This window comes from Patagioenas fasciata, chromosome 20 (genome assembly GCF_037038585.1).
Source record: "Patagioenas fasciata isolate bPatFas1 chromosome 20, bPatFas1.hap1, whole genome shotgun sequence".
NCBI lineage: Eukaryota > Metazoa > Chordata > Aves > Columbiformes > Columbidae > Patagioenas > Patagioenas fasciata.
Genome location: NC_092539.1, coordinates 10,199,898 through 10,226,448, shown reverse-complemented (window position 1 = coordinate 10,226,448; position 26,551 = coordinate 10,199,898). Strand labels below are relative to the sequence as shown.

Genomic DNA, 26,551 nt, shown 5'->3' with positions numbered 1-26,551 from the left:
TGGAGCCTCTGTCCCCATGGAGCCCAGAGCCTCTGTCCCCATGGAGCCTTTGTCCCCATGAAGCCCTGGAACCCCTGTCCCCATGGAGCCCTGGAGCCTCTGTCCCCATGGAGCCCAGAGCCTCTGTCCCCATAGAGCCCAGAGCCTCTGCCCCCATGGAGCCCTGGAGTCCCTGTCCCCATGGAGCCTCTGTCCCCATAGAGCTCTGGAACCCCTGTCCCCATGGAGCCCTGGAGCCTCTGTCCCCATGGAGCCCAGAGCCTCTGTCCCCATGGAGCCTTTGTCCCCATGAAGCCCTGGAACCCCTGTCCCCATGGAACCCTGGAGCCTCTGTCCCCATGGAGCTCAGAGCCTCTGTCCCCATGGAGCCCAGAGCCTCTGCCCCTATGGAGCCTCTGTCCCCATGGAGCCCTGGAGCCTCTGCCCCCATGGAGCCTCTGTCCCCATGAAGCCCAGAGCCTCTGTCCCCATGGAGCCTCTGTCCCCATGGAGCCCTGGAGCCCCTGTCCCCATAGAGCTCTGGAGCCCCTGTCCCCAATAGAGCTCTGGAGCCCCTGTCCCTATGGAGCCCCTGTCCCCATAGAGCTCTGGAGCCCCTGTCCCCAATAGAGCTCTGGAGCCCCTGTCCCTATGGAGCCCCTGTCCCCATGGAGCTCTCACAGCCACGGCTCCTGCTCTCAGCTCTCAGCACCGTCCACACCAACACTCAGCGGAGATAACCAAGCTCTCGAGTTGGGCAATAACCCAACCGCAAACCAACACCTGGCGCTGGGCTCCTGCGGTTGTCACTCTGACGTGCTCTTGTCGTCGTGTCCCTCCCCGGCTATCAGAACCTCTGCCCGCTGTGTGAGACGGTGGAACTGTCACTAATAAAGCCAGTGGTGGCCTCAGCGTGAGTGACTTTATCTAAGGAGGACAAGACACCCTGCCTTGGTTTATGGCTTTAGATATAAAGGCATCAAGTACGAAGAATTCTCTCAAGTACATGTCAGAACAGGTACAGGAAGGCCATGATAACAGAAAAAAAAGACAATTCGTTGCCCTTTTCTTGCAGGATTTACTGAACGACCCAAGATTGCTTTATGCACATGTGTCACGGAAGCTGCCAACAGGCTTGTGAAGCAGCAACATTACATAAAGATCATAAACCACGTTCAAGAGATGGGAGCTAAAAATAAAATCAAATGCAGAAGTCAGCTGCTGATTTTTCCTCAGTTACATGTTCTGCTGAACATGTTAAAACAGAATCAGAATTATTACCCACTCCATAGGGCTCAAATGTCTGTGTAAATGAAGCCAGGAGTAACTAGTGAAAGGACGAAGGATCGAGGAGGTTAATTTTAGCCAGACTTACTTCCCTAGATGGCTCATAGAGCTTATAATGGAATGGAGATGCAAGAAAGCAATTAAAAGAACTGAAATAAATGTGTGAGTGCTGCAGGTTTGCCAGCATATACCTCTAAATCCTGCACTGCAACTGGGCTCCTTCCCCTGGGGACTTTCTAACAACCTTTCAGACACCAGGATAATTATTGCAAAGTGTGACCCAGACTGTGGTTACTGCTGTAATCAAGAAAACCCCTTGAGGTTCCAGCATTAGACACAATCTCACCAGTGAAGCAGACTTTCAACTGTTGGCTAACATTTCTGTAAGGACTAAACCGAACGTTTCATTCTGCGGGACCGGGCGATGCACCCGCGGGTCGCGGTTTGCACAGGGGCCTCGGGGTCTGCGATGGATCCACCACAACTGGGAGCCCAGAGGAGATAATGGAGAGGGACAATATCTACAATATCTACGCGCTCTTGCCATCAGGGTGGACATGGATGGATGGATCCACCACAACCGGGAGCCCAGAGGAGATAATGGAGAGGGACAATATCTACAATATCTACGCGCTCTTGCCATCAGGGTGGACATGGCTCCTGCTCGGGCAGCCTGGGCACTGCTGGTCTCTTGCAGCGTTTTCTACACAAAACTTGCTCCCCTGATGTTTCAGCTCCTGTTTTATCTCCTTGAGGGCTGCAGTGGCTCCTGGTGCACGTGGAGCTTCCACTGCTGGGATATAAATCCTCACTTGGTTCTAATGTGCAATCTCCAATTTAAGCAAACAGGGAATAAGGAAAGAGATGAAATACTAATTGCAATCCAGATCGCTCCATCTTCTCTCCGCCCCCCGCTAACCCTCCTCCCTGCTCCCTAATCCATCAGGTCTGAGTGATGCTCAGTGAACAATTAATTCTGAGTGGGCTGGAGAGGTTTCCCGGGGAGTCGCTGCAGACGCGAGATCCCACTCAGGAAACGCGGGAGCGCTCGTGTTCCCCACCGGTGCCTCTGGGGGTCCAGCGCCCACCGGGCACTTCCACGCACCCCGTGTCACCCCACTAACCACACCGTGTTGGCCAAACCCCCTGCTTGCCAACACAGGCCCTGCACAAACAACACACGCTCCTTCTTTTACTTGGAGCAATAGTAAAAGGAATAGTGAAAATGCCACGATATAGGGTAACCACGAACAATGCCATGACAGTCATTAGAAGCATTAAGGCAGAGCAGTAAAGCAAACATTTCAGCATGTGCGAAAAGAAATAAAAAATGCTGCAATGGGGTTTTTGACCCATGCAAACCTGATATTCTGAAAGCACAGAAGTTAAAACGAGAGCTCCCAAACAGGCAAACCCTATCGCTCAGTCTCCTCCACTGACTGAGAACGTGACGGTGTATGAGAAATGACACCCTGCCAGTGTCTCCCCCTTCACAACAGTCCTGGGCTGAACCACAATCACACACACGATCCAGACTCTTCTTACTGCAGATTCGAGAGAACTGGATCACTGAGAGCAGGCCCCAAAGTGTCTGTGTCCCCCCGGCGCCGGCTGCGCAATCCCTCTGTGTCTGCAGGGAAACCCAGCGGGAGCCACGGCTGCGCAGGTGGCACCACGGGGACACATTCCCCTGGTCAGGGGGTGCCACACAGACCATGGGGACACGCTCCCCAATCAAGGGATGTCACACAGACCATGGGGACACGTCTGGTCAGGGGATGCCACACAGACCATGGGGACACGTTCCCCTAGTCAGGGGATGTCACACAGACCATGGGGACACGTCTGGTTAGGGGATGCCACACAGCCCATGGGGACACGTTCCCTGGGTCAGAGGATGTCGCACAGACCATGGGGACACGTTCCCCTGGTCAGGGGATGTCACACAGACCATGGGGACACGTCTGGTCACGGGATGCCACACAGACCATGGGGACACGCTCCCCAATCAAGGGATGTCACACAGACCATGGGGACACGTCTGGTCAGGGGATGCTACACAGACCATGGGGACACGTTCCCCTGGTCAGGGGATGCCACACAGACCATGGGGACACGTTCCCCTGGTCAGGGGATGTCACACAGGCCATGGGGACACGTCCGGTCAGGGGATGTCACACAGAGCCCGTCCTGCTGCCGGGTTCACGTCTCAACAGGTGGTGCCCATGGGGACGATGCCCAGGCAGAGGACAAACAACAGATGCCAGGATGAGCATTCATTTCAATCAGCAGAAGCAAGGTATTTTTAAAAACATTTGCTCTCACAAACAGACAAATTTCCTTCTCTTTCTCTCTCTGCACACATGCGCATCATTTCAATCAGTACTGCACAGCAACAATCACCCCCATGACGGGACAAACCTCCCCACGCAGCAAGGACGCACACTCTGAATTACTGGAGGCGGGTTCAGCAGAGCGATGTCGCTGACGTGGCGCCCAGCACCGAGCACCCTGCGGCGCAAAGGGACCTGTGTCACCTCCAGCAATGGGGCACAGGGGCACCCAGGCGCTTGTGACCGTGAGCAAAGGGGACAGTTGGATATAGCACCTATGGCTTTATTCCTACACCTCCATCATTTTGTGAATGCGCTCCCGCACACTGTCAATCACGTACAGCACACGCCACAGCCCTCTCTCACCTAATTACTTATATAACACACATGGATTAAAGCTAAATTCATATTTCTGGCTTTAATTCAAACCAGTTAAGTATTTTTAAACAAATTGTATTTTAATTCCAGCTAAAATGCATTGGTTTAATTCAATTAAAATTAGTTCTTCTTTTCATCACACCTGACCTGAATCTTGCTGAAGAGAACCCAGGACATTCTGTATTTGTACTGAAAATTAAAACTACAAGCGCTGCCGAGCGGATGAATAAGATCATAATATCAGTATCTTAAGAAGATCTCCATATGTGAACAATCTACTTGAAATGTCCCTAATAATCATTTAAGAAGAGGCTCCACATCAGAAGGCGTTATTAAGGAGTATGGTAAGGAAGAAGGACACAGCAGCGTATTTTTTCCCCAGTCTGGTTTTTCCTTCCCTCCTCATGGATGAACTTGACATCGTCACTGTACATTCACGAGTCCTGAACAGCATTATACCCGGCGCTGCGCACCGCTGAGCACCAGCAGAGAGCTCAGCGCCCCGGCCGCCCCCAGCTCCAACCAGCGACTCCGTGCACGACCACAGAGTGTGGAGCTGGGTAACGGGAGCTGGGTAACGGGAGCTGGATAACGAGAGCTGGATAACGAGAGCTGGATAACGAGAGCTGGATAACGAGAGCTGCGCGTCAGCCATCAGCGTCTCCAGCTCTGAAACCCGGGCCCACCTGGGCTGTCATGCGGTCACTTACAATTCTTCATCCCTCACGCTGATTTTCCAATCAAGGTTTTGCAGTTTCAATAAAGAACAGAGCAAAACGTGGTTTTAAACGCTTCTTCCTTCCAAGAGAGAAAGATATTTATTGCTAATACTAATTACCAATAGGAATGACAGAGCAGGAGACCGAAAAATGCCATCCGTCAAGCAACGGATCTGTCCTATGAGGCAGGAAATTCCACTTTGGCAGATGGAAAACTGAGGCAGACGCCGGGTGGGGATCCTGTCCCTCCCAGTGTCTACACAGCACCAGGGGCGAAACGGAGAGTCCAGTTTGACATTATTTGTCATTAAATGCAACCGCACGCTGTCACTGAAAGGAAAGGTCCCTTTTCTGCCATCTTCCCGTTACTCTGCAGTTACACCAGTTGGTTCTGTGCCCTAATCAAAGAGAAAATTGCCCCCCCCAAATAAGAATTTCCCCTTGAATCGACTTGCCGACCCTCCTAAGGCTGCGCTGCCTGGATGTGCTCCGAGGGGAACGCGTGGGCTGGGAACGCCAGGCTCGTCCTCTTCCACTGGCAGAAACGCTCTCATCGGGAGCAGTTGTCACCGTGTGCCTGGCATAGAAGTGTCTTGGTTTCTATTGTCAACAAATAGTCATTAAAAAAGCAAACAGAAGAGTCCAGAATTAACGGAAAGTGTCTTCAGCTGTGCTGATGGCATTTTCTTTCTCCTTCATTTTCCTCTGAGTTTATTGACATGAAGAGCGATGCTAATGTAATTGCACTGAAATTCATGCACATGAAAATCTCACCAGGGCAAAGTCAGAATAAATGGTCTGTCTGGAAACAAATGCAAGGGAGTAGCAGTGTGTGTCTGTGACGCGACGACTATCGAGACACCATCAGCCACGAGGCGACCGAACCGTCACCCCCGCTCGGAGTCTCTGCCCAGAGGATCCCAACACAACCATCTGTTGTCACCCCGAGGTGTACACGGATGCACCGCAACGTCCCGTCCGCGGGCGACGGCCAAACCGGTCAATAAGATGTATTCGGGCTGCGAGAACAGGGAAATGAAAGAGAGCAGCCTCCTACCCATTAATCAACCTGCTCCTCCGCTGCGGGAACAATGCCTTGCGATTGTCGGCATTTACCAAACATTCTTCAAACGCTAACCATCTGCAGCTGTAATACAATGCTTTGATAACAAACGTCAAAAAGATAGAGCATAAAATTAACTTCTCCTTATTTAGTGGGTTTAGAGAAATGTGGCTTCACGCTACACTAATTCAGTGCCCTCAGTATGAAAACTCCCCATTATGATGTCTCATCAAATTAGAGCCAACGATACAACGATGTCATCTCTATCCGCACACAACACTATATTTTGTAATTAAGCAGGACAGTGAAACAATGGCCTTGCTTATAGAGAAAAGGTCAGGAATGCAAAACATATTTTTGCAAGCTAATTGTAAGATGCATGAAGCCAATTATCCCATGGCGCTGCATATGCCTGAGCAGGAAGGACTTTATAATCTTGCTCCATGACTCCCAGTCGAGCTGAAGCACGAGCCGGGCCCTGTGGGGCACTGTGCTGGGCCCTGTGGGGCACTGTGGGGCACTGTGCTGGGCCCTGTGGGGCACTGTGGGGCACCGTGGGGCACTGTGGGGCACCGTGGGGCACTGTGCTGGGCCCTGTGGGGCACTGTGCTGGGCCCTGTGCTGTTCGTCTGCGCTGGTAGGAGCTGGGAAGTGGAGAAATGTGAAGACAGCTATTAAAATAATCCCAGCCTCTCAGTCCTTCCTGGCCATTTTACCACAGCTTGGAAAATTTCTAGGAATTGAGATGGACTCGTACTGAAGGTATCAGATACAACCTCCCTGTTGGATTAGGGAGTTTGAATGTATAGGATAAGGGGAAGTGTTTACGTGGTTTTCTCACAAATATCAATATGTTTCCCTCAGGTAGCCTTGGATACAAATCACGGATTCGCACACCTGTTTACCAGGAGGAACAGTTCCCCTCTTGGGGTTGTTAAATGGCTGTGGCCGGGGGTCAGCACGTTCCTGAATGGGGTTTTATAACAAATATTTCTATGTGCACTGGCTGGTGCCATCGAGCTGAACCTTGTAGATACACCACCTGTATAAGGGAACTGGACATTATTTTAACAAAGCACAATATTAGTCTTTCTCCCATATCAAGGATTATTTTTTTGTTTCAATGCCTTCCCCAATAAAACCTCCAAAATCCCCTCTTTCCATTAAGAGCATTATCCTTTTAAAAATATTTGAACCGCAGTTTTTAAACTTCCTAATACCGAGAGAAGAAGATGAGGAGCACGAACAGTTTCTGGGGAGAAGCAGTCATTTCCTCCTGTACCTCTCCTTCAAAGCAGTTCTCTCTGATTTTACTCCAGCCTCCTAACACCGCCGTTAATTAGAAATCAGTAATTAACTTTCTGGTTCAAGAAATACTTTGCAAAGGAACTCCATTAAAAGGCTGATTTGCATATTCCAGGACAAAGTAGCCTCGCTACAGACGCAGGTCCTGTTTGAGGCCGCTCTGGATCCTCAGAGCCTCCCCTCCGTTGGTCCCTGGCTGGGGGCCAGGGGGACAGACGGTGCACAGAGAGCAGGTGTCCTGACTGGGCTGCTCCCATTCGGACCTCGCTAGATGTTTTATTTCGCATTTCAGCTTCTCCATGCGGCCCCGAGAGCCCTTGGTGCCCTCTGGGCTCTGCAGGGCCAGTTGAAGCAAATGGCGAGTTCTTCACCCTTTGCAATGCACCACTCACCAGGTTCTCATCGAACTCAACCAACTGCATCACGTCTGGAAATATCTGGTATATCAAGTATATTGGGAATAAACACATGATAATTAGATCTAAAAAGAACTCACAAACTAAGCTTACTGTAAGGGTACAGACATTTGTAAGTTATTGATGCTCTACTATTGCATCAAAATAAGCTTTGTGAACACTTGCAAGCCCACTCAGCAGGCGGCATTAGCTCTAGAGTAGGAAATGAATGCAGAGCGGTACACAACTCGTGTGCTTCCCCTTCCCGGGGTGGGTTATAAGCAAACATTTTTGATGGGATAAAAATAAAAGTAGTTTAAAGAGGACGTGGCAGTAGTGCAAGCCCTTGCTGTTATTAATGCATGGCTGTACCCCTTCCAAGGCTGAGGCTCATTTAACAATCAACCATATGCTCAGACTTTTGCAGTGCCAAGAAAAAGCTTAAATAGAATGTTATCTTCTGGAATTACCAAAAACCCCTTGCAAAATAATCACAAATGTTAGTAATTGAGAGTCCCTCGGCATTCAATTAATCCTGGGTGCTCGGAGGGGTGTCCCCGGGACTGAGCGGCCGGGGGATCGCGTAGAACACGGGTCACGCGGAACACGCGTTTCCCACCAACGCAGGATGGGCCAGAGGGGTCGGGTCTGTCCAGGGGGTGATATCCCGCACCGTGTCCCACGGGACATGGGAACAAGTTCATGTATTTAGATTTTTATCAATGCCCATATAAACCTACTTTGTAAATTCCTGACAAAGCATCAGAAATTGTTTTCAGCAGCTGACTGTACCGAAGTGACAGCGGTAACCGGAGAGGTCGCTACAACAAGAAACCAACCAGAAACGCACCACCAACGATAATTAACAACTGCAGCAGAACAACCTCACTCTGTGAGCGGCTGTGACAGCCCGGGTGCAGGGGACACCCTCAGCAAAAAGCCACTTCGCTCAGCTCCAGCGACGAACGGAAAGGAGCACTCGTTGCACAATCCTCCTTTAAACCTCACATTGATACACACCGATTGCACCACATCAACACACCTCTCGTCCAGAATACCGGTTATACTGGGTCTGATTTTGCTTCTCTTATTCACGATCAATAATTGTATTACTGTTAGTGTAATAGGACTCGTAGAAAAAAAATCAGTATGCAGAAGAATGGCAGAATTTGGCCAACTACATCAATGTGAACCCCACAGTGATTTACTAAACTTGGTGCAAACCCCTCATTCCACCTTTTTTCAAACAAAAGGTCTCTTCTCAGTCCATGTAAAATCCAATACCACGAGAAACAAGCATGTTTTTTCTACAAACATCAGCTCTGCGTCACTATACTCGGTGTATTTTCCTATCACATCACTCTGAGCGATTCCTCACACATTCTCTATTGAGAAAATATGGTTGGGCGAGGTTTTACTAAACCAGAACTCTCCAAGTTTTCGTAGCTGCTGTGAACACCCCAGCACACGTGGGGTAGAACCACAGAGCAGGGACCCGCGCCCTGGTCACCCCCATTCCAGAGCCGCCAGCCCCTCCTGGACACCCCCCTGTTTATAAGCTCAGCTTTGCAAGACTCCACTGGAACCAGCTGCTCCCTGTTCCCAGACTGGACCGGCCCCCAATTACCAAGGTGATTCTGAGCTGGTGCCAGCGAGACCTTCTGTGATTTTCCCGCTGTTTCATGTTCATGTTTCATGTTTCATTTCCTTTGTTATAAAAGTCACGCTGTAGAAATTCCTCACCGTTGTAGGAGGTAATACTTCCCCGTTTTAAATTTATGTGCTGTATTTAAATGCGCACACAGGATAAAAAGCATAGATACGTTTGTTTATATCCTCTGCTCTGCATCCGCGCCACGTCCAGCCTGTTAGCTGACTGTACATGTTTACACACATATCATATACTCACATACATCTGCTGTACGCAGCAGAATAAACAGGGCATGCAAGAAAAGGAAACTAAGAGACACAATACAGTACCAATTTAGATACACAGAAGCCAAATAACAGAATCATTTATGATCTACTATAGCTCAATATTTCCACCTCGAGTGCTTTGATGGCATTTAATGCACTATTTGTTTTTGCTATGGCATCTCCGGCAAAAATTCTCCAAAGCTCCAGCACAGATGCTGTTGTACCGGCTACTTCCACGAGCAAAGGAGCAGCTCACCAGCCATCAGCCTGGATACAAGATGGAGTCAAGAATCAAATATTTAAGAGGCAAATATTCAGATACCAGATGCTTCTTTGAAATAGTTCTTGGATTTCAAGACAGATAAGGAAACACGGCAGAAAATGAATGAGAGACCTAAAAGACTCGAACCCTCCCATACACAGAGGTGAGCGCATTGTGCATTTTAGCAGATGTGGATGGGAATGTTCAGGAAGATAAAAAACCAAAACCTCAATGCATGACAGAGAAGCCGGGCTGCTGCTTTTCTTCCAGCTCTGCGAGAGCACCAGCTCGTAAGGCGCGATGCTGCGCAGGAGGATGCTCACGCGATAGATCCGACACTGCTGGAAAGGCGGGGTGAACCGCTCGCTGCCGGAGCTGCCGCTGTCAGACAGCGTCCTCGGGTCAGGACACGTCTGCGCACCGCAGACCAAGCGTATTCGGGAGCGAAACCCGCCGAATGGAAACCTTTCATTCCCCAGTTCTAACTGCTCACACCAGCAAATCCTTGGGGTTTATTGTTTATCCTCTAACCCACCCTTTAAGCTCTACATGACAATGCACCACAGCCACACACTGAATCCCTTTAGAGAAAAGTTGCAGCAAAGACGCCTCTATCTGCGCGGCCGCTGAGCCCAGGGCTCCGGCGCTGGGAGAGCAGGACATTGCAAGGCTTCCTTTGGGAAAATGACTGTGGCTGCAGGGCTGGCCAAAACACTTCATTCCCACGTCCTATACTGCCGGTTCACAGGAAGAAACACAACTCATTTAGGTAGAAAGAAGGCATAGCCTGATTTGCCTGTTCACTGCCGGAGGTTCCCGGGCGCCCGGCTCCCCCGGCTGGTCTGCCGTGCGGAACACAGTGCCCTACTTCGAGCATCTGTGAAAACTGCAGCGCCAGAATCAAACCAGCTCTGTTCCCTGCCAGCAACCCCCGAAACATCACTGCACAGTCCTTTCACTTGCAGGATCCAGAAGGAAAACCTGAGGAGGCTGCAATAGGTCAGGTAAGGAAAATCGGAGATTGCCAATTGGCATTTGCTGGCTTCAGAAAATCACGACCCCTCCAATGAATGAAGTACAGTTAAAACAAAGTAAAAGTTGTCACCGCTCCTAAAAGTGAAGCAGTTACTCAATGGGTTCTAAATTACCCTCTTGATATTTTAAAATGCCCCTGCTACAAACCGGTTACATCAGTGTATGTCCAATTTGGCATCATTTCCAGATACAGACTTCCCTTGGCACTTCAATACTTGTGTGTCATTCCCCAAATGAGTCACGTCAGGTTGAAAGATCTTCCTTTTGGAAGCAAACCCACTCGTTTGTTTCTGTGGTTGGAAATGCAGTCTCTTACCCGAGCACGACCTTCATCTGCATGTGAAATTACACATAAATTTACCTAGAATGTGCGTCTGTCCAATGCGCACGCTGACATAAATCTATACATATATAAATACATACAAATCCACTAAAAAGCTGCTATATACTCTCTGACTGAACTGAAGAATAAACCCAAGGTCTCTTTTCTCCTTCGCTTGCAATTTGCTCCAGCACTGGCCATCCCGTGCCAAACGCCTCATCCGACCCGTCCGCACGTTCCTGCGCCGCATCCCTCCCGGACCCAACGCCCGTCATGGCTCACACGCAGAGAGCAGCTTCGGCCCCATGCCGAGAATCCCTGTGTGTTAATGCTGGAGACAGCGGCTCTGCTGGAGCCGTGTGTGGGGAAGGGGGGATCTGGGGAGATTACGGTTGTTATTGTTCTATGTTATTGTTCATACGATGTGTAACCCTGTCATGTTCAGTGTGGTCCAGCGTGTGAGCGCCTCTCCCCTCCCTCCCTCACCTGCATCACTCGGCTTTGGCTACTGCATCTACGTGCTATTTATACACTGGTGCATCAACTTAGGATTTATTAGAGAAGATAAAGCAGAGCAGTCAGGCTTCTCTGTACATGTTATTCAAGCTAAAAAGGCAGGGCTTGCACTGCCTACTCGCCAACAAATTAAAATGACCCCTCTCGCAATTAAGCAAGTCTACTTCTAGCACAGATGTGGCCCTTGCTCGGAGTAAGGTAAGCAGGATATTACCAAGACCTGGAAAAATCGACATCCTCATCCTCTCTCACACACCCTCCGAGAAACGTCCCCTTACCTTTCATTGTCCACACTCCTGAAGCCAGGTAAAATGTGCCGAAAGCTGCTGTTCCTGTCGAGCTTCGGTTGGCTCTTTGTCCTTTTGATGGAGCCTTTAAGCCGACGGCTGAGGAACCCCTGTGGGGTGAGACAAGAATACTAAATTACAACAAAAAGAGGGGAAGGAGCGAGCGGAGCGCTGCCCTGCTCTCCTGCCCCCCTGCAGCCCGCCCGTGCGGCTCCCTCGCTGCGCGGCCGCCGCCAGCGCCGTCCTCGCCAACATCTGCTCCCCGGGCTCGCCGAGGCCGGGCCGCTGCGGCGGCGCGAGACTCCCCGAAGCCTCCGTTGCCCTGGCAACCATCAGCTCACATAAAAATACTGTCTGAAAGACAAGGCTCGCACATCGCGGCTCCCGACGCCGCGAGAGGCTGCGGCTGCGGCGGCACAGCCCGGGCGCACACGCCGCCCACTCCCCAGCCAGCGGGAGACGGGCGACAACTTCATTACCGGATCAAAAACCCCCAGATCTTCAGTGGAATGGACTCGGGTGTTTTAGCTACGGGTAAAAATATCCTATAGCGTACGTGTAAACACGGCATATGGACTTGGCAGCTATGGGCAGGAGAAAGAGGAGAGAGAGAGCTCCCTTTACAGGAGAAAGAGACCTTGCGCTGAATGTATGGAGCCTTCTCCCCCCGCACGGAGCATCGGTCACAGTTCCTATAGAGCTCCACAGCAAAGCCAGCACTAAACGTTTTAATAGCAAAGATTCTAATGTGTTATTTGCTTATTGTTAGGAGTTAATGTTCTACATAATCTGAACATTACATTTAATCTCTTGGCTAAATAAGGCAATAAAAGTATAACACTACCGTGGCCTCCAGCATTTACAGATCCGAGAACAGTTTAGCGGGTCAAGCACGTTAGCCGGAGAAAGCGGGGTAGCATTTTAAAGAGATTTGGGGGTGAAGCTCAGAGAAGTGTTCCTTTTACACACGGTCATACCAAAGAAATAAATTAGCTACATATAAACAAGCTGGCAAAGCCCTGCACAACCTGACTTCTGCACGTAAATTAACACCCTTTCTATGTCTCGCAGGAAGAAAATCACGGTCTGACTTCTCCCCAGCCTGTCATTTGTGCCTTTCAAACCCTCCTTCCCCACCTCGGATGTTCACGGCTCACACTGCGTCTTTCTCAGCTCCCAAAATCTCCTGGGGCAACCTGTGCGGCTCTTGCTATGGAAGCGCCTTTCCTGTTTGCAAGTGCATCAAGAATTTGAAACATCTAGATAAGCAAAGGTGTTTCACATTTATTAAGTGCCACTTTACTTACAGGTGAGGTATGTAACATGCATTCATGTGGACTGAGTATTTCTCCGGGAGCTATTTGCATGATTGAAATAGCATCATGTACGTAACACGGGCCATCAGGTTATACAGATCGTACTCAAAGCCAATGTGTAAGATAACAAAGCTCTTGTTGGAAGTTTTTCGTCCATGAAGAATACCTTCAGAGAGTTTTTATAGTACAGAGAAATGACTATGAAATAGCAAATTTGAGGATTGGTATTACCTAGAACATTGCTAAGATATTTCCCTCAGTACTCAGACCTCAGCCAGCCCCGTACTCATGATCTCAATGTGGTATCAGCCTCATGCTATCACTTTGATATCAGCCCCGTACTCACGATCTCAATGTGGTGTCAGCCTCATGCTACCACTTTGATATCAACCCCATACTCATGAGCTCAATGTGGTATCAGCCTCATGCTGATGGTATCACTTTGATATCAGCCCCATACTCATGGTATCACTGTGATATCAGCCTCAAGCTCATGATATCAACTCTTCAAGCTCTTGTTCCTCTGGCTCCATCAGGCCTGCTATGGGGACCGACCAGTATTTGCTGTGAAGGAAAAGATCCAAAATACGCAACTGGCCGATCATGCGATATTTCCCTAAGTGCCACTGCTGAGCAGTTTTTGCCCAAAAGCAAGAGACTGGACTTTCTGTATCGCTGCCAGCCTGGCCAGAAATCTGTCATCGTGTTATCCAGCCACTTCTTCACACCCAGGAACAGCTTTGAACTCCAGACAAGGAACTGATAAAGAAAATACCAAATGCTTTCTGTGGCAAATGATCGCAGCGTTCTTTCCCTGCCTCGTATTTCACATCTCAACAACTGCTGGATGACTCGTGTGGGATGTGGAAATCAGAACTCAGGGCTGCGGTCCGACGTGACTTTCCTTCTGTTTCCCATTGGTTTTCCATTCACTGCCACCAGAAGGAGGTGACACTGTGCCACGTGCAGTTTTCACCGCCAGCTTCCTCTGGAGAACGATACGTCAGAGATACTAATGCTGATAAATTATGCTGCTATAGCAATACTTTGCACCTCCACAGCGCATGCCAGAGATGGGAAATCTAACGGATGAATTTCTGCCTTCTGTAATTTTTAAATGGAGGAAGAAAGAAGGAGAGAGGAGTTGGTGTCCCCAACCATGGGAGAGGGAAAATCCAACCCGGGGTGTGAGCGCCGTGCTTTCCTGGTGAGATCATAACAACATCATCCATTTCTCCTTCTTCATTTATAACTTTAAACAGCATTTGATTCTGATCTGCAGACGAATGAGGCTAATCCTGCCCTATGAACACTGCCTGCTCCTCTAGCCCAGCTGCATTCTTGGGAGTTCTGTAATTAAAGTATTGCCCTCTATATTACATGCTCTTTATATGCCTTTCTGTTTATACGGAGAGCTTGTCCAGGGCAGAATTGTGTCCTCCTATGTGCAGGCAGCATCAACCACCAGTACAAACATCCTAGAAAAGATCAAACTACTACCAGGGAAAGCCCCTCTGAGACACAAGGGTCCTGGAATCAGAATAAAACCCAAAAGGATGAAAAAATAGCTGCAAAACCATCGCGTGCCCAGTGACAGATGGCAACACAAGCTCAGACCATACAGCTGCATGAGCTGCGGTTGGACCTGTGCTCCGGCATCCAGCTTAGAGAACAGACACGGAGATCCAGGCTGCTCGAGGGTGAGGCTGGAGCCAGGGCACGGGCGCTGCTCCTCTTGGTAAGCGCTGCTTAGCAACACTGCCCTGCGATGGCACAGGATTAATCCAATTTGCAGTGTCATTGGAAACACTCGCTTCAGTCCACTGGAAAAAATCAGATGAAGATGTGCTGGCGTCCCACAGGTCACCAAGGGGACAGTGGGGGTCTGTCTAGGTCAGGAAAACTGGAATTACGTCAAACGAGAGGCACCGAGGGTTAATTATGAATATGGCAAACCTAATACATGCAAGTAAGTATCAGCAAATCACAGACTGAAGCAGCAATAGCTTCAGCGCGTAACATCTCATCCCTTTCCACCTCCGGCCAATAACAGATTGCTGCTTATGCTCTGTTTTTGTAAAGATTTTACCATCTCGTTGAAAATGTCTTGGTCACAGGGTCTCCTCTCACTGCCTGCAAGAACAATGAGGCAGCCTGGCAGCTCTCAGTGCTTTCGGGATATTTTCCCCAATAGTAGCTAAATGTTTCTTTGCAGAATTTCACTGCTCCTTTTCTGGGTCTTTTCTAGCAGGGAAGGACTCCTCTCCCAGCCCCTCAATAGTCCCTCACCAAGAAAACTACCAAAACACTCCAGGCAAGCCAAGGCCTTATGGTAAAGTAACAGGACACTCGGGCAGTGTTTGTCCACGCTCCCCAAGCAGCGCCAATGACTTGTGTGCGATGTGCACGTGGAACAGGCGGATAACAGAGTCCGAATGAAGGAATAAAACTGCCAGGAAGGATCTAGAAAACAATTGCCATTCAGCAGCCACTGTTGCTCAGGGATCGCCTGATTCCTCCATTTGGATTCTTTTGTTCTCCTATTAAAACAAAACCAGAATACTCGGGATTATTTGTTCAAAGTTCCGTAATTATCGTACTGTCAACATCTCAGAGGCGAACAAGACAGATAAATATTCCTCAGGAATGTAGGAGAGGGTAATTGAGCAATCAGGGATGAACGATGCAGAAACAGAGATACAGGTAGAATGCAAGTAACCTTGAAGAACAGCAACATTTCCTTATCCAAAGAGAGAAGCGACCAGAAAAATCCTGCCTTGCTGAGACCAAGCAGGGAGGCCACTCGGGAATTTCAATGTGGTGAAAGAGTTTTGGTAGGGAAGTGGCACAGTGGGGTCCCCCATCCCAGAGGACAAATTGGTGATGTACAAAACCTCTTTTAGCGAGAACAATCCTGCCAGAAGCAGCTGCTGGGTCCTGCCCGGCTCTGGCCACCCCAGGACTCCGCTGCTCCTTGGGATGCGGGAAAGAGACTCTGAGCTCTGCGTTCTTCTGCTCCCTCTTAGAGAACTGCGCTCAAATCAGCTTCCTGAGCAGCTTTAGGACCCCAGAACAAAGCTGTCACCGCTCAACAGGAGTCGAACCCAAGTGCAGGTTGTGATGGCAGCAGAGCAAAAACTGCGTCCTGATGAGCTCAGGACTACGCAAAGCGCCTTCTGGTAGTCCCTGAAGGTCCCGGCGATGTCTGAATGAACAAAGGGATCCACACTGCATCGGAAGCCTGCTTTGTAATGTAATTATGGCAGTCATTTAGAAAGCAAACAAAATGCATCACATAATCCATATTCTGGGACTTGTTACTGCAAAGACTAAAGTTGAATAACATAAAAAGACATTTCTCCAAGTAAGATTTTAAGAAACGAACTAATGCCGCCACGGTAAGTTTGTTTTACTGCAGGTAATTGCCTGCATGTTTAACCAACTGAATCTGGACTCTGGGAAGCCAGCCGGGACGGCTGGTGTCACGAATCCACCCCGCTCTGTTCAAACAGCTTCCAAGACAGTGTTTTAATGGCTCTGTGTGCTGTTCATGCAGTTGAGACCACAGACTCCGAAAGGTACCTGCAGCACCGTGCGTCTGCAAGCCCGACACAGCCCCTGTGAGCTCTGCTGGTACCTTGGTTCGCATGCCAAAAGTGCCCATTTTCCCTGTGGGATGGCAGATCTGCTGCAGTTGTTGCGGACACAGCTCCTCAAGAAGCTACTGCAGACCTGGAGCCATCGTACTGCTGGGCTAACACCCTGTTCTTCAGCAATAGCCAATGCGAGATGGAAGGCCAGGGCTGGAAAAGTCATTTCTAGACACCTAAAAAATACCACAACAATTTTCTGTGCACGTTTTAAAGAGCCATCGGCACTGGATTAGACCCACGAGAGTTTAAACGACCTTCAACAGAAACTCCAAGTCCAGGAAATACACAGCTAAAGCATTACTGAACACTTTGGAAACACATCCTGTGAGTTCAGAGCCTTCAATTGCTCAGGACATAGTTTGAAGCATTTTGACTTCCAATAAATGCACTGAGTTTCACATTCAGTCTCCCATGCGCTGTACACGCACCAGATTTATTTTACAATGGAGAGCAACACATTCCAATCGGGATCGTATTTTTAAAACCTCGGATACGGAGCGAAGGAGTTCCTTTCAGATTAAAGGGGATGATCCCCAGCTGACAGACAATTATTCACACACCTATACATTAAAAATTTCACAATACTTTTTGTAGCATAATAATGACTTGAACACTCACTATCAGCTGTGAATCATTACGTTCATCCTGCTTTTACAATGTGGCTGCGATTCAAATGAAGACAGGCCATGGGAAGAACGAGTTCAGTGTCCGAGAAGGGGAGAAATGAGGGAGCACAGGTAGGAAATCCTGTCAAAATAGATCATTTTGGCAGGTCACAGAGAACAAGAGTTTGAAGGCAGAGGGGGTGGTGATCTGGACACTGACCCCAGGGCAGAGCAGAGCCAGGGTCACTTCTCCAGGATGCTCCACTCCCGCGCCAGCTCCGCCATCCTTGCCCCGTTTAACACAGGTATCTCAGCTTGCCAAGATGAGCAACACATGAGAAAAGCACCTCCATAAATCTGTTTGCATTTACGCTCTCTTTCCAAGTCCACTTTTGCTATATGATAGGGAGTAATGCGTTCCATGAGCGTGTTTCACCCGTGCCTTCCCTGCTGTGATTTACGGCCGGGAGTGCGGGCGGGTGTCACGGGGCATCTGCTCATCCGCGGCTCCCGTCGGAAACCTCCGGAGCAGAGCAAACACTGCGGGAGGTAACCCCATTCTCCACAAAACTGATGGCCAGCCCTAAGTCTACAGAAAGGCACCGACATCGAGTGTGGTTTGTCCGTCTCAACCACGACAATCGAGTCGCTGCGTTTCCATCGACAAATCCTGCGTGCTTTTAATAACGCATTTCCTACACCACCGTCTGCTAGGCCAATAGATTTTAAAAAGCAGTTGGTAGATGGTATGTTTAGAATAAAAAATTATTATTATCATTTGAATGTAGGGATTCATTGTGTGATTTTGCAGTAAAGGTTACTCGTGCAAATACGAGACTCGTGTTTCAGGCAGATGCTCCTGGATACAGAGACTTCCACCACATTTTTGAAGCTTAAATCGGAACGTTTGTATTCAGCAATAATCACAGCTGCAATCAAACAAAAACATTAACTTTTGTAAAAGTGCAGTGAATACCCGCTATGACCCAGGTAACACATCGGCCTTGCGTTTTTCGCTATCTAGCTTTCCAGACAACTTGATTTCCAGCCATTGTGAAAATACTTAAGATGAAGCTCATTTGTCTCAACCTCAAAATTTATGAAAATCAGTATTTCAGTTTGATTCACCTTCTGCTTACAGCTTTGAAAGTAAGGGAGAAAAACTACAATAAATAGATCAATACAGCGCACACCTGGCGCAGCCTCGCCCCCAGCGCTCTCTCTGACCTTCCCGACACACAGGTCAGACCACTTTTTGATTAAGAAAGCTTGGGGTGTGAGAGGTAACGACCCTTAGGATGGAGTAGAAGGCGCCTTTCTGTTTGAAATCATACCACGAAAAATCAAGAACTTTAGGTGGTTTTATAAATCTATAAAGTATTTCTCAAAGCCCCCTCCTTATTAAAATAGGAGCTGGAGACTTGAAATACAGAGACCTCATCTAGAGACTGGAAGTGAGGTCTCTACCCGCCTGCTCCGTGCAAAATTAAAATGAAACCATCTTCCTTCTCAGATGAAATCACAGATATTCAGTCACCAATTTAAATGGAAAAACAAGGCGAGACTACTCCCTGCGATTTCTCTCCACCTTTATTCCTTTCCTTGTCCTTCCAAGCTTGTACCTTGTGTCTGGTCTTTGGGTTAAGGATGTGATGTGGGGCAGCAATGGAAACCACAGCTGACAATGATGTTTCCCAACTTTAAAGTTTGCCAGAGGTACGAACCAAAAGGAATATCCTTCAAGAACTGGAGGCGAAAATGCAGTTCGTTGCTGTTTTATCCCTCTGCAGAATAATAAGACAGATATTGGAAGTGGCAGATCCTATTTTTGGGTCTTCGCAGTGATTATTTCTTGCCTAATTATTAGCAGTGGATTTGCTATCTTTAAAGCAGAATTTTGTCACCCAGCAGGATATTTCAATTCTATCAGGCAGATTTAAGTCTCGTTCATTTATTCCTTAACTGCTTTTGACTCCGTTGCTGATCACCAAGGCAGGCTGTGTGCCCACCAGTTGTGCCACCTCGGGGCCTCGTTTCCTGGGAGGGGACGTGAACGACTGTTCGTCAATCTTGAGAAAAATCTGGATTTGACAGGGAGGTACAAAACACTAATGAAGGTACCTGGAAGCCCTTCGACCCTGTTCTTAACCAGCCATGGGAGCACGAACTGGACACGCTGAGTCCCCATCTTCTTCCACACTACATGCCTGTTGCCAAGACATGGTGACCTCTGCTCTCAGTATTAAACTAGAGAATAAACAGCTCAGTTAAATTAGTACAGGAAGAAAAACTAATCCTAGATTCCACCCACTCCTGCAATACCTGAGGAAAGCAGGTGAAGGCAGCCCTGGGCTCCACCGTCGCCTGTGTCTCGGAGCAGAAGCTCCAGCAGCTCTGCTGGGTCGGACACGGAGCAAAAGCGACGGGACAGCCCCTCGGGGCTCCCAGCTGGTCTGTGAACATGACTTGAGTTAACACAGCTCTGCACGTCATGGGGCACATCTCCCCTAGCTTGCGGGGCGGGCGCGGGAAGGCGAGCGTTCAGTGCGATCAGGCCGGACCGTCACAGCACGGGAAACGCGCCGGTGGGGATGGCGGGAGGGTTGTGCCGATCACCGTGAATCCCACCCCGCACAACGGCGTACGTACCGACACTGAGCCATTTAGGGGACCGGCAGGCAGGGGCAGGTTGTGCCGATCACCGTGAATCCCACCCCGCACAACAGCGTACGTACCGACATTGAGCCATTTAGCAAATAAAGACATGATTAGTTCTAGAGCTAATTTCCCTGGTGCTTTGAAGAGTGTTGCAGGTAAGATATGATCCCCGGTAATTATGGGGGAAGATAAAGACAGGAACCTGCTGGCAGAGCGCCAGGAGCACCTGAGTACCTCGGGAACAGCATCACAGCTCGCACCGTCGCTCCCTCAAATCATCCTCGATGTCTGAGCCACGACCACCCCTGTTCATCAGGGAAAAAAGAGGGTGTGGAGGACAAATCCAGCCTGTTCCTCACCGGAATGCAGTGCAGAGGAAAAGTGACAGCATGGAGGAGAAAGCGGATCCTGTTTCCATGGTGATTAAAGTTTGAAAAAGTATCTAGAAATCAAACTCATCTTAGCAGGTACATTTCCACACAGACCCATGGCAGCAAACAGTTATTCAACTGTAAGTACCATGAGACCATGCAATCATCATGAGAGCATCCAAATCAGATCCACGGTGTCAAGTGGTTGCATTTGGTTTGGAAGAACAGTGTCCCCACCTGGAGGAACCTTTGCACAATAGGCAGCGCCAGCTCGGGAGCTGGGTTGGAAGAAGAAACCTCCAAAACAACTTCCAACCGACCTCGTGTAGCAGCAGAAAGGGCCACCAGCTCTTCCACGTCAGACCCTTCCACAGGGGAACAACACGGGCAAGAGCAGTTCCAGCGGGACGCAGCATCTCCTGCACGACTCCAGCTCTTACCAAAGCACGCAATGACGTGAACCATCTATCACAGGGAAAGTCCAGGAAATTGTGGCTCAAAATACGGCATAGTTAGACTAAACACTTCTCTTTAATAGCCCTAAGTGAGGAAAAACATGTCTCAGAAATTAAGTTAAAACTTGGAATAAATGTATTGCCAACTATTCAGTGTTAACTGTGGCAGTGGCACACATTTATATTAACTCCACCGCAATCAGTTTAATATCTAAGTTAATACCTAATATCCCTGAGCTAAACCAATACAAATTCCCCAATGGAAAAGTTCAGAGACGAAGGTCCTGATTAAACGGACGCTCGTGTTCTGCCGGAGCTCTCCAAGAGACTCAAATAATACCTTGCACTATTTGACTTGTTTTCTGAAAGCACAATATCAGCGCTATTGAAAGCGGGAGAACAGAATGTGGTTATTATCCTACCTTTTGTATCTGCCGTGCAATTCTTTATCTGTGACCCAGAAACAAATTAAAGGGACACTGTCAAGTTGTGTATTTCAATGGTTGTTTTTCCTCTGTGCTACCAGCAATCCAAGGTTTTTTTCGGTGCCTGGAGGCTTAAACAAATTAAAGCTTTTGTTTGTTTACTCGTTGCCTTTCACTCATCTCACAGCAATGAAACGGGTCAGATTCATTTGTCCCCATGCAGCCTATTAATTAGTACAGGCTGTTTGCACTTGATCATCCGGGGACGAGCTGGAAATACCACCAGATTTCTTCTTGTAGTAGTTTTGAAATGAGCACGAGGTACCACTTGTGTTCAGAGCATCCTTTGGAAAGGGAAGAGACCGAAGAACTGATACGAATCCAAGTGTGGCACTGAAAAATCCAGTGAGAGTTTGGGATTGTCTGCCTGTCTCTGAGGGGGAATTCAAACAGTACAACAGATAAAAATACAACAGAGCACCTGAGCGTAGATTAAACTGTGCAAGTGCCACAAAAACCACGTAACGTGTTCTAAAGGTCAGTCATCTGGACAGTTTTCATCTCATTCACCATTTTAAATAGTAACATGGTTTTGCTCCTTGTAAGATGATCAGCAGAGCTACAATGCAGTCCCAACTCTTCTATACAGACTGTGAAAGATGGGGAAAGTTGAATGATCTTCCCATGCCTCAGTCTCCTCGTTTATTTTAAGGCATTGTGATAAATTGCAAGCTTGAATTCCTTCCGACTGGCAGAATACTTCAACAGCCCCAGAAGGAAGTGCTACAGAAGCACCAAGTGCTATCACTGTCATGATCATTCAATACACACTGATCAAGAGAATGAAACGTGAATTAGCATTTCCTATCAGCCTGACTTCCAGACGAAATTTTAAACATTCCTCCCATGGGCTCTCTCCATAAAAACTCAGAGGAACTGTTGGTATTTTTCATATGGCTACGACACCGGTTCTACAGAGTGAGGAATGGAGGGAGCTAAAGAGAAGAACCAAACAGTCCTGAGAAGGCGGGTTTGTCCCACGAAACCTCGGCCGGGCTCTCCAGGCAGATCTGGAGCTGCCTGCTCACCCCCTTCCTTTCTCCTGGCACAAGGACCTGATCTCCCGGCACAGCCCCAGGGATCTTCTGCTCCTGGTCTCCTCTGGTCCCTGAGCAGCCCTTCTCCGGAGGTCACCGGTGTCACGGATCCAGAGCAAGGGCTGAGAACGCGGGGACGTTTGGAATGACTGCATGAAATCAAGGGAACCGTGCTAACTTACACCCACTGCAGAGCCAGACAACTTGCTGAAACATTTGTTTTCCCCCTTCTCACCTGGGAACTATGCAGTATTTGACTTTATCTTGCCTAGAAACAAGGTCCCCTGTTAATCCATTGCCGAGGTCTAAGATAGGAAGCAAAAATGTGAGTTTTTCCCGTACTCCTGAATATGTTTCAGTGGTGGTTGGGGCACAGCAATTGAGTGTTCGTGGCCATTCCCGCTCGGTGGGAGCTGCTGTCACTGAGGTAAATCAGGGCTGGTTGCTCAACCCCAGCTCAGCCCCAGCCCAGCGCGGTCCCCACGGATCCGGGAACGCACTGGGCTTTGCTGTCCAGCCATGGCCGTTTGACAGCGACCCAAAGCAGAGCAAACCCACGCTCCAGCCCACAAAAACTAACCCAGGATCACTAATACTTTTAAAGAGAAGTGGCCTCAGTGCGTGAATTAAGCTGCTGATGAGCCCTTATGCCTCTTCCTTTCTGCAAAACTCTCCTTTAGGCGCAGGCTCTGAAAAAGAGACTCCCTGGAACATACCCAGTTCAAAAAGGAAAGAAACAACCCATTCCCTGCCTCGCCGAGCCCTTTGCAGCGAAGCAGGGCACAGCACCGCGTCTTCTATCCTGTCGTTCCTTTCTCCTGCTCGATGCACATCATAAACCCACAGCTCTGAACCCTGACAGTCCCGCGTAGCCTCAGCCCGCGGCCTCCCAAAACTCCCCCAGCTGCAAACCCCACGTTTGCTCAGATCATTTTCAATATAGAAGGTAAGACTCAAATAGTTAAACATATGTTTACAATCAGTTTCATGTGCTACGTAGCACTGAGTGTGGGAAAATATTCCCTTTTCTAAAACAACGCCTTAACTAGAACTTCTCCCATGTCTCATAAAGCACCCGCAAAAATTACAGAGCAAAAATAGCCAGAGATTTATGTTAACAAGGTGACTTGGAAAAATAAGACAGAGGGCTCTAATTTTAATTACAAGCAATTGAAATCTGACAACACGGAGAGAAAGCAAGAAGGCCAGGAACCCAGACCTGGGAGCGACCACTGGGGAGTCCCGAAAATCACTGATTCATTTTCACATGACTACATCGAGTTTGAGAAGAATATTTAATTCTCTTGAAACAGAAGGAGGATTTTGGATTAGTAATTAGGAGTAGCTTAGCTAGTGGTTAACATAATGCCTGGGAATTAGAAATGAAGAAATACAGCCCAGGACGTGTTTCCTGACGCTGCTGCACGACCGCATGGACGTTGGTCGACTTCTCCCTATTTCAGGTAAAACGAGGGTGCTTCAAGCATGTCCCGTTCAGACACGGTGCCTGAACTGACAGACACCTTCTCAAAGCAATTTACGTGTTTCTTGCTGCCATTACCACCAGTTATCCAAATTCAGTTGCGGTTGACAGTTTAATGATAATAGCTTTATGTTTATATATCACCCGTGATAATGTTGCTATTCTCCTTAAATTCAGTCCCCATAAAAGGGGGGCTTTAATGTATGCAGCCAGACCAAAATGATAGTAATTTTCCCTTCTAGTTGGAATGGTTTAGTAAACAATTACATTTCAATTAACGGCAGGGTGATCATGCTGAGGGAAGCACCATTTGGCTCTACAAATAATACAAGAAGATAAATTCTCCAAAGTCAAACTATTATAATATAATTTACGTGATGGCTTTTGAAAAAAGAAATTAAAAGAATGGAAAATAGTGTATATTATACATAGGCAAAAAACTGAGTCCAAACCCCCCTAGTACCTTGTCCCCAGCAGCTTGAACTAGGATCCCATTATTTAGGATTATGTTCAGTAGAAGGGTTACTCCCTTTCATCTCTCCAGGAGTTTCCATTTACTGCTATGCCATTAGTATTTAATACTTCATTTATCAAGGATTAAAACCAGGGTGGATGAAGGAATGCCATCACAGCTCATACTGTATCACTGTAAATTCGGTTGCATACCCACCCCAAACAGGCAGAAAAACTGCTGGAAAACAGGTTAACACTGCAAGCAGAAGAACTAAAACCCAAAAAGATTTCCAAATGGTTCGTTGCCGAAGGGCTGTGAAGGCAGAGCGGTGCCGAAGGACAGCGCAGGAGCGCACGGCACCGGGGCAGAAGATGGAGGAGCACGAGCCAACAAGGAGATGATGCTGATGGGTCGGGAAGAGCGTTTGCACCGCTGGCTTGGCCTTGGAGCCTCTGAGAATGGTTTCCCGTCCACTCCAATGTACACAACTCCATGGATGGACAGGACAGCCTGACCTCGTACCTTAGAGCAGCAATGTGCTTTGGGTTGCTTTTTTTCTTCTTGTTTTGTAGCCAATGTGGCTTCAACCAGAAGAAGGACACAAGTGTTTTCTGAGACCCTGCAAAGCAAATGACTGGTAGTGGAACTGAGGAATAAAGGTCTGGGAGAAGAAAACCCTAAACTCTACCTGGTGTCTTGGGGGAAGAGTAAAGAGCTGCCGGTTTCTTGATCCAGTCACTAAGTCCAACTCTTCCACACAAGTCCTTTGGCAATTTGGGCTTCTGCTTGGCCTGGGATATCTGCACGGTAACTCAATAAATCAGGCTCTAACAAAAGCAGTCAATAGATGGCAGCACTCTAAAGAGATGGGAGAGAAGGCTCAGTAGTCCCACCCCGGCTCTTGAATTCCCTGCAAGGTGGGCAGAGCAAGATCTGCTTGATAAAATACAACACACATTCCAGGTTTAAACCACGTCGGGTTCAATGCGGGGATGCCTGTCTGTATTCTCCTAGAAGGTGAATGTCAGAGCGGAGCCCAGCGCTCGCCTGGTCGCGCTGGTGCCTCCAGCTCCGGAGCATCATCAGCCGCCACTAATTACCTGTTCTCAGGGGACACAACTCGAGGTCACTGCCTAAGAAGGCAACACCTTAGCCGACATTCCTGCTAAGCCAAGCCTTCCGTCTTTGTACTCTTGGATATTGACTTCTCTTGAAGCACTTGTTAATTAGGCCTCTTCATTCAAGGGGCAGAATCATGACAAATGGGAAGGGCTCCAACGAGATCATTGTCCCTGCAAACGTGTGTCAGGACAGTCTGGCTCTTCCATGAGTGTATCGGATATAATACGTTTGTTAGGATTAGAATTTCCCTGCTTATATTTAAGTTTTATACGGACACACACCCAATCTGCTGCTTTCCTCCGGTCCACACCAAGCACCGAACGGCTGGGGGTGTGAAACACATCCCTGAAATACATCAGACACAGACTAAAACCACTGAACATGGTGCTCACAGCGGGTTCAGAATCAGGGATCTCAGACAAGTGGTCACTTGGATTAGAGACCTGAATTCCCCAGACTGCATCAGATCACACAAAGCTCTGACAGCACAGGAGTCAGGTGGGCTTACATGGAAAAGAATCATTTACAACAGGAGATAACCGGGACTGGGCAAGACTTGTTCATTATTAAGGAGTAAAACAGCTAGTTCACATATGAAGATGTAGAAATCTTAAGACTTGATTTTCAAGGTTATATTCCATAACTTTAAAAACCAGCAGGAGCTACTGTTTTCCAAAGTTGCTACAAAGACTGTAACGTCCAATTAACTCTAAATTGCCTGGCACGCTCCTGTGTGGGCAGGGAGCACCTCCACCCCGGTTGGCTTTAGTTTTCACACTAAGGAAAGCAGCCAGGAGTGCAACACGGACGGGACAGCTGATCCCAAAGGCTCCCGAGCGTCCTCGGCCCTTGGAGACTCAGCAGCAGAAGGATGGAGATGTCAGGGAAGAACAATCGGCTGTAAAATATGAAAAGCCTACAACATCAAACCCTACAGCAGCAGGCTCAAAAGTAATAATCCCATTACCACTAAACTAAAGCACTAATTACTATTCCCAGTGGCTGGAGTGGACTGACTGCTAATGTTCCTCTGGTTAATGAGGGAAGGTGAGGGAGAATATATTTCTTAAGTCAGACATCTGCTGAAATCTGGGCAGCCATAAAAACTGTACAT

At 48.4% G+C, this 26,551-nt stretch overlaps 1 protein-coding gene across 5 annotated transcripts in view; it reads right to left on the bottom strand.

Moving 5' to 3' along the window:
• Positions 1 to 26,551, bottom strand: part of DAB2IP (DAB2 interacting protein) — a 147,277-nt gene that overhangs the window by 80,661 nt on the left and 40,065 nt on the right. For all 5 annotated transcript variants that reach the window (XM_071817237.1, XM_065853615.2, XM_065853614.2 and 2 more), the window contains one exon: positions 11,790 to 11,908. In XM_071817237.1, the coding sequence (XP_071673338.1) occupies positions 11,790 to 11,908 (119 nt within the window). The remainder of the gene's footprint in view (positions 1 to 11,789; positions 11,909 to 26,551) is intronic.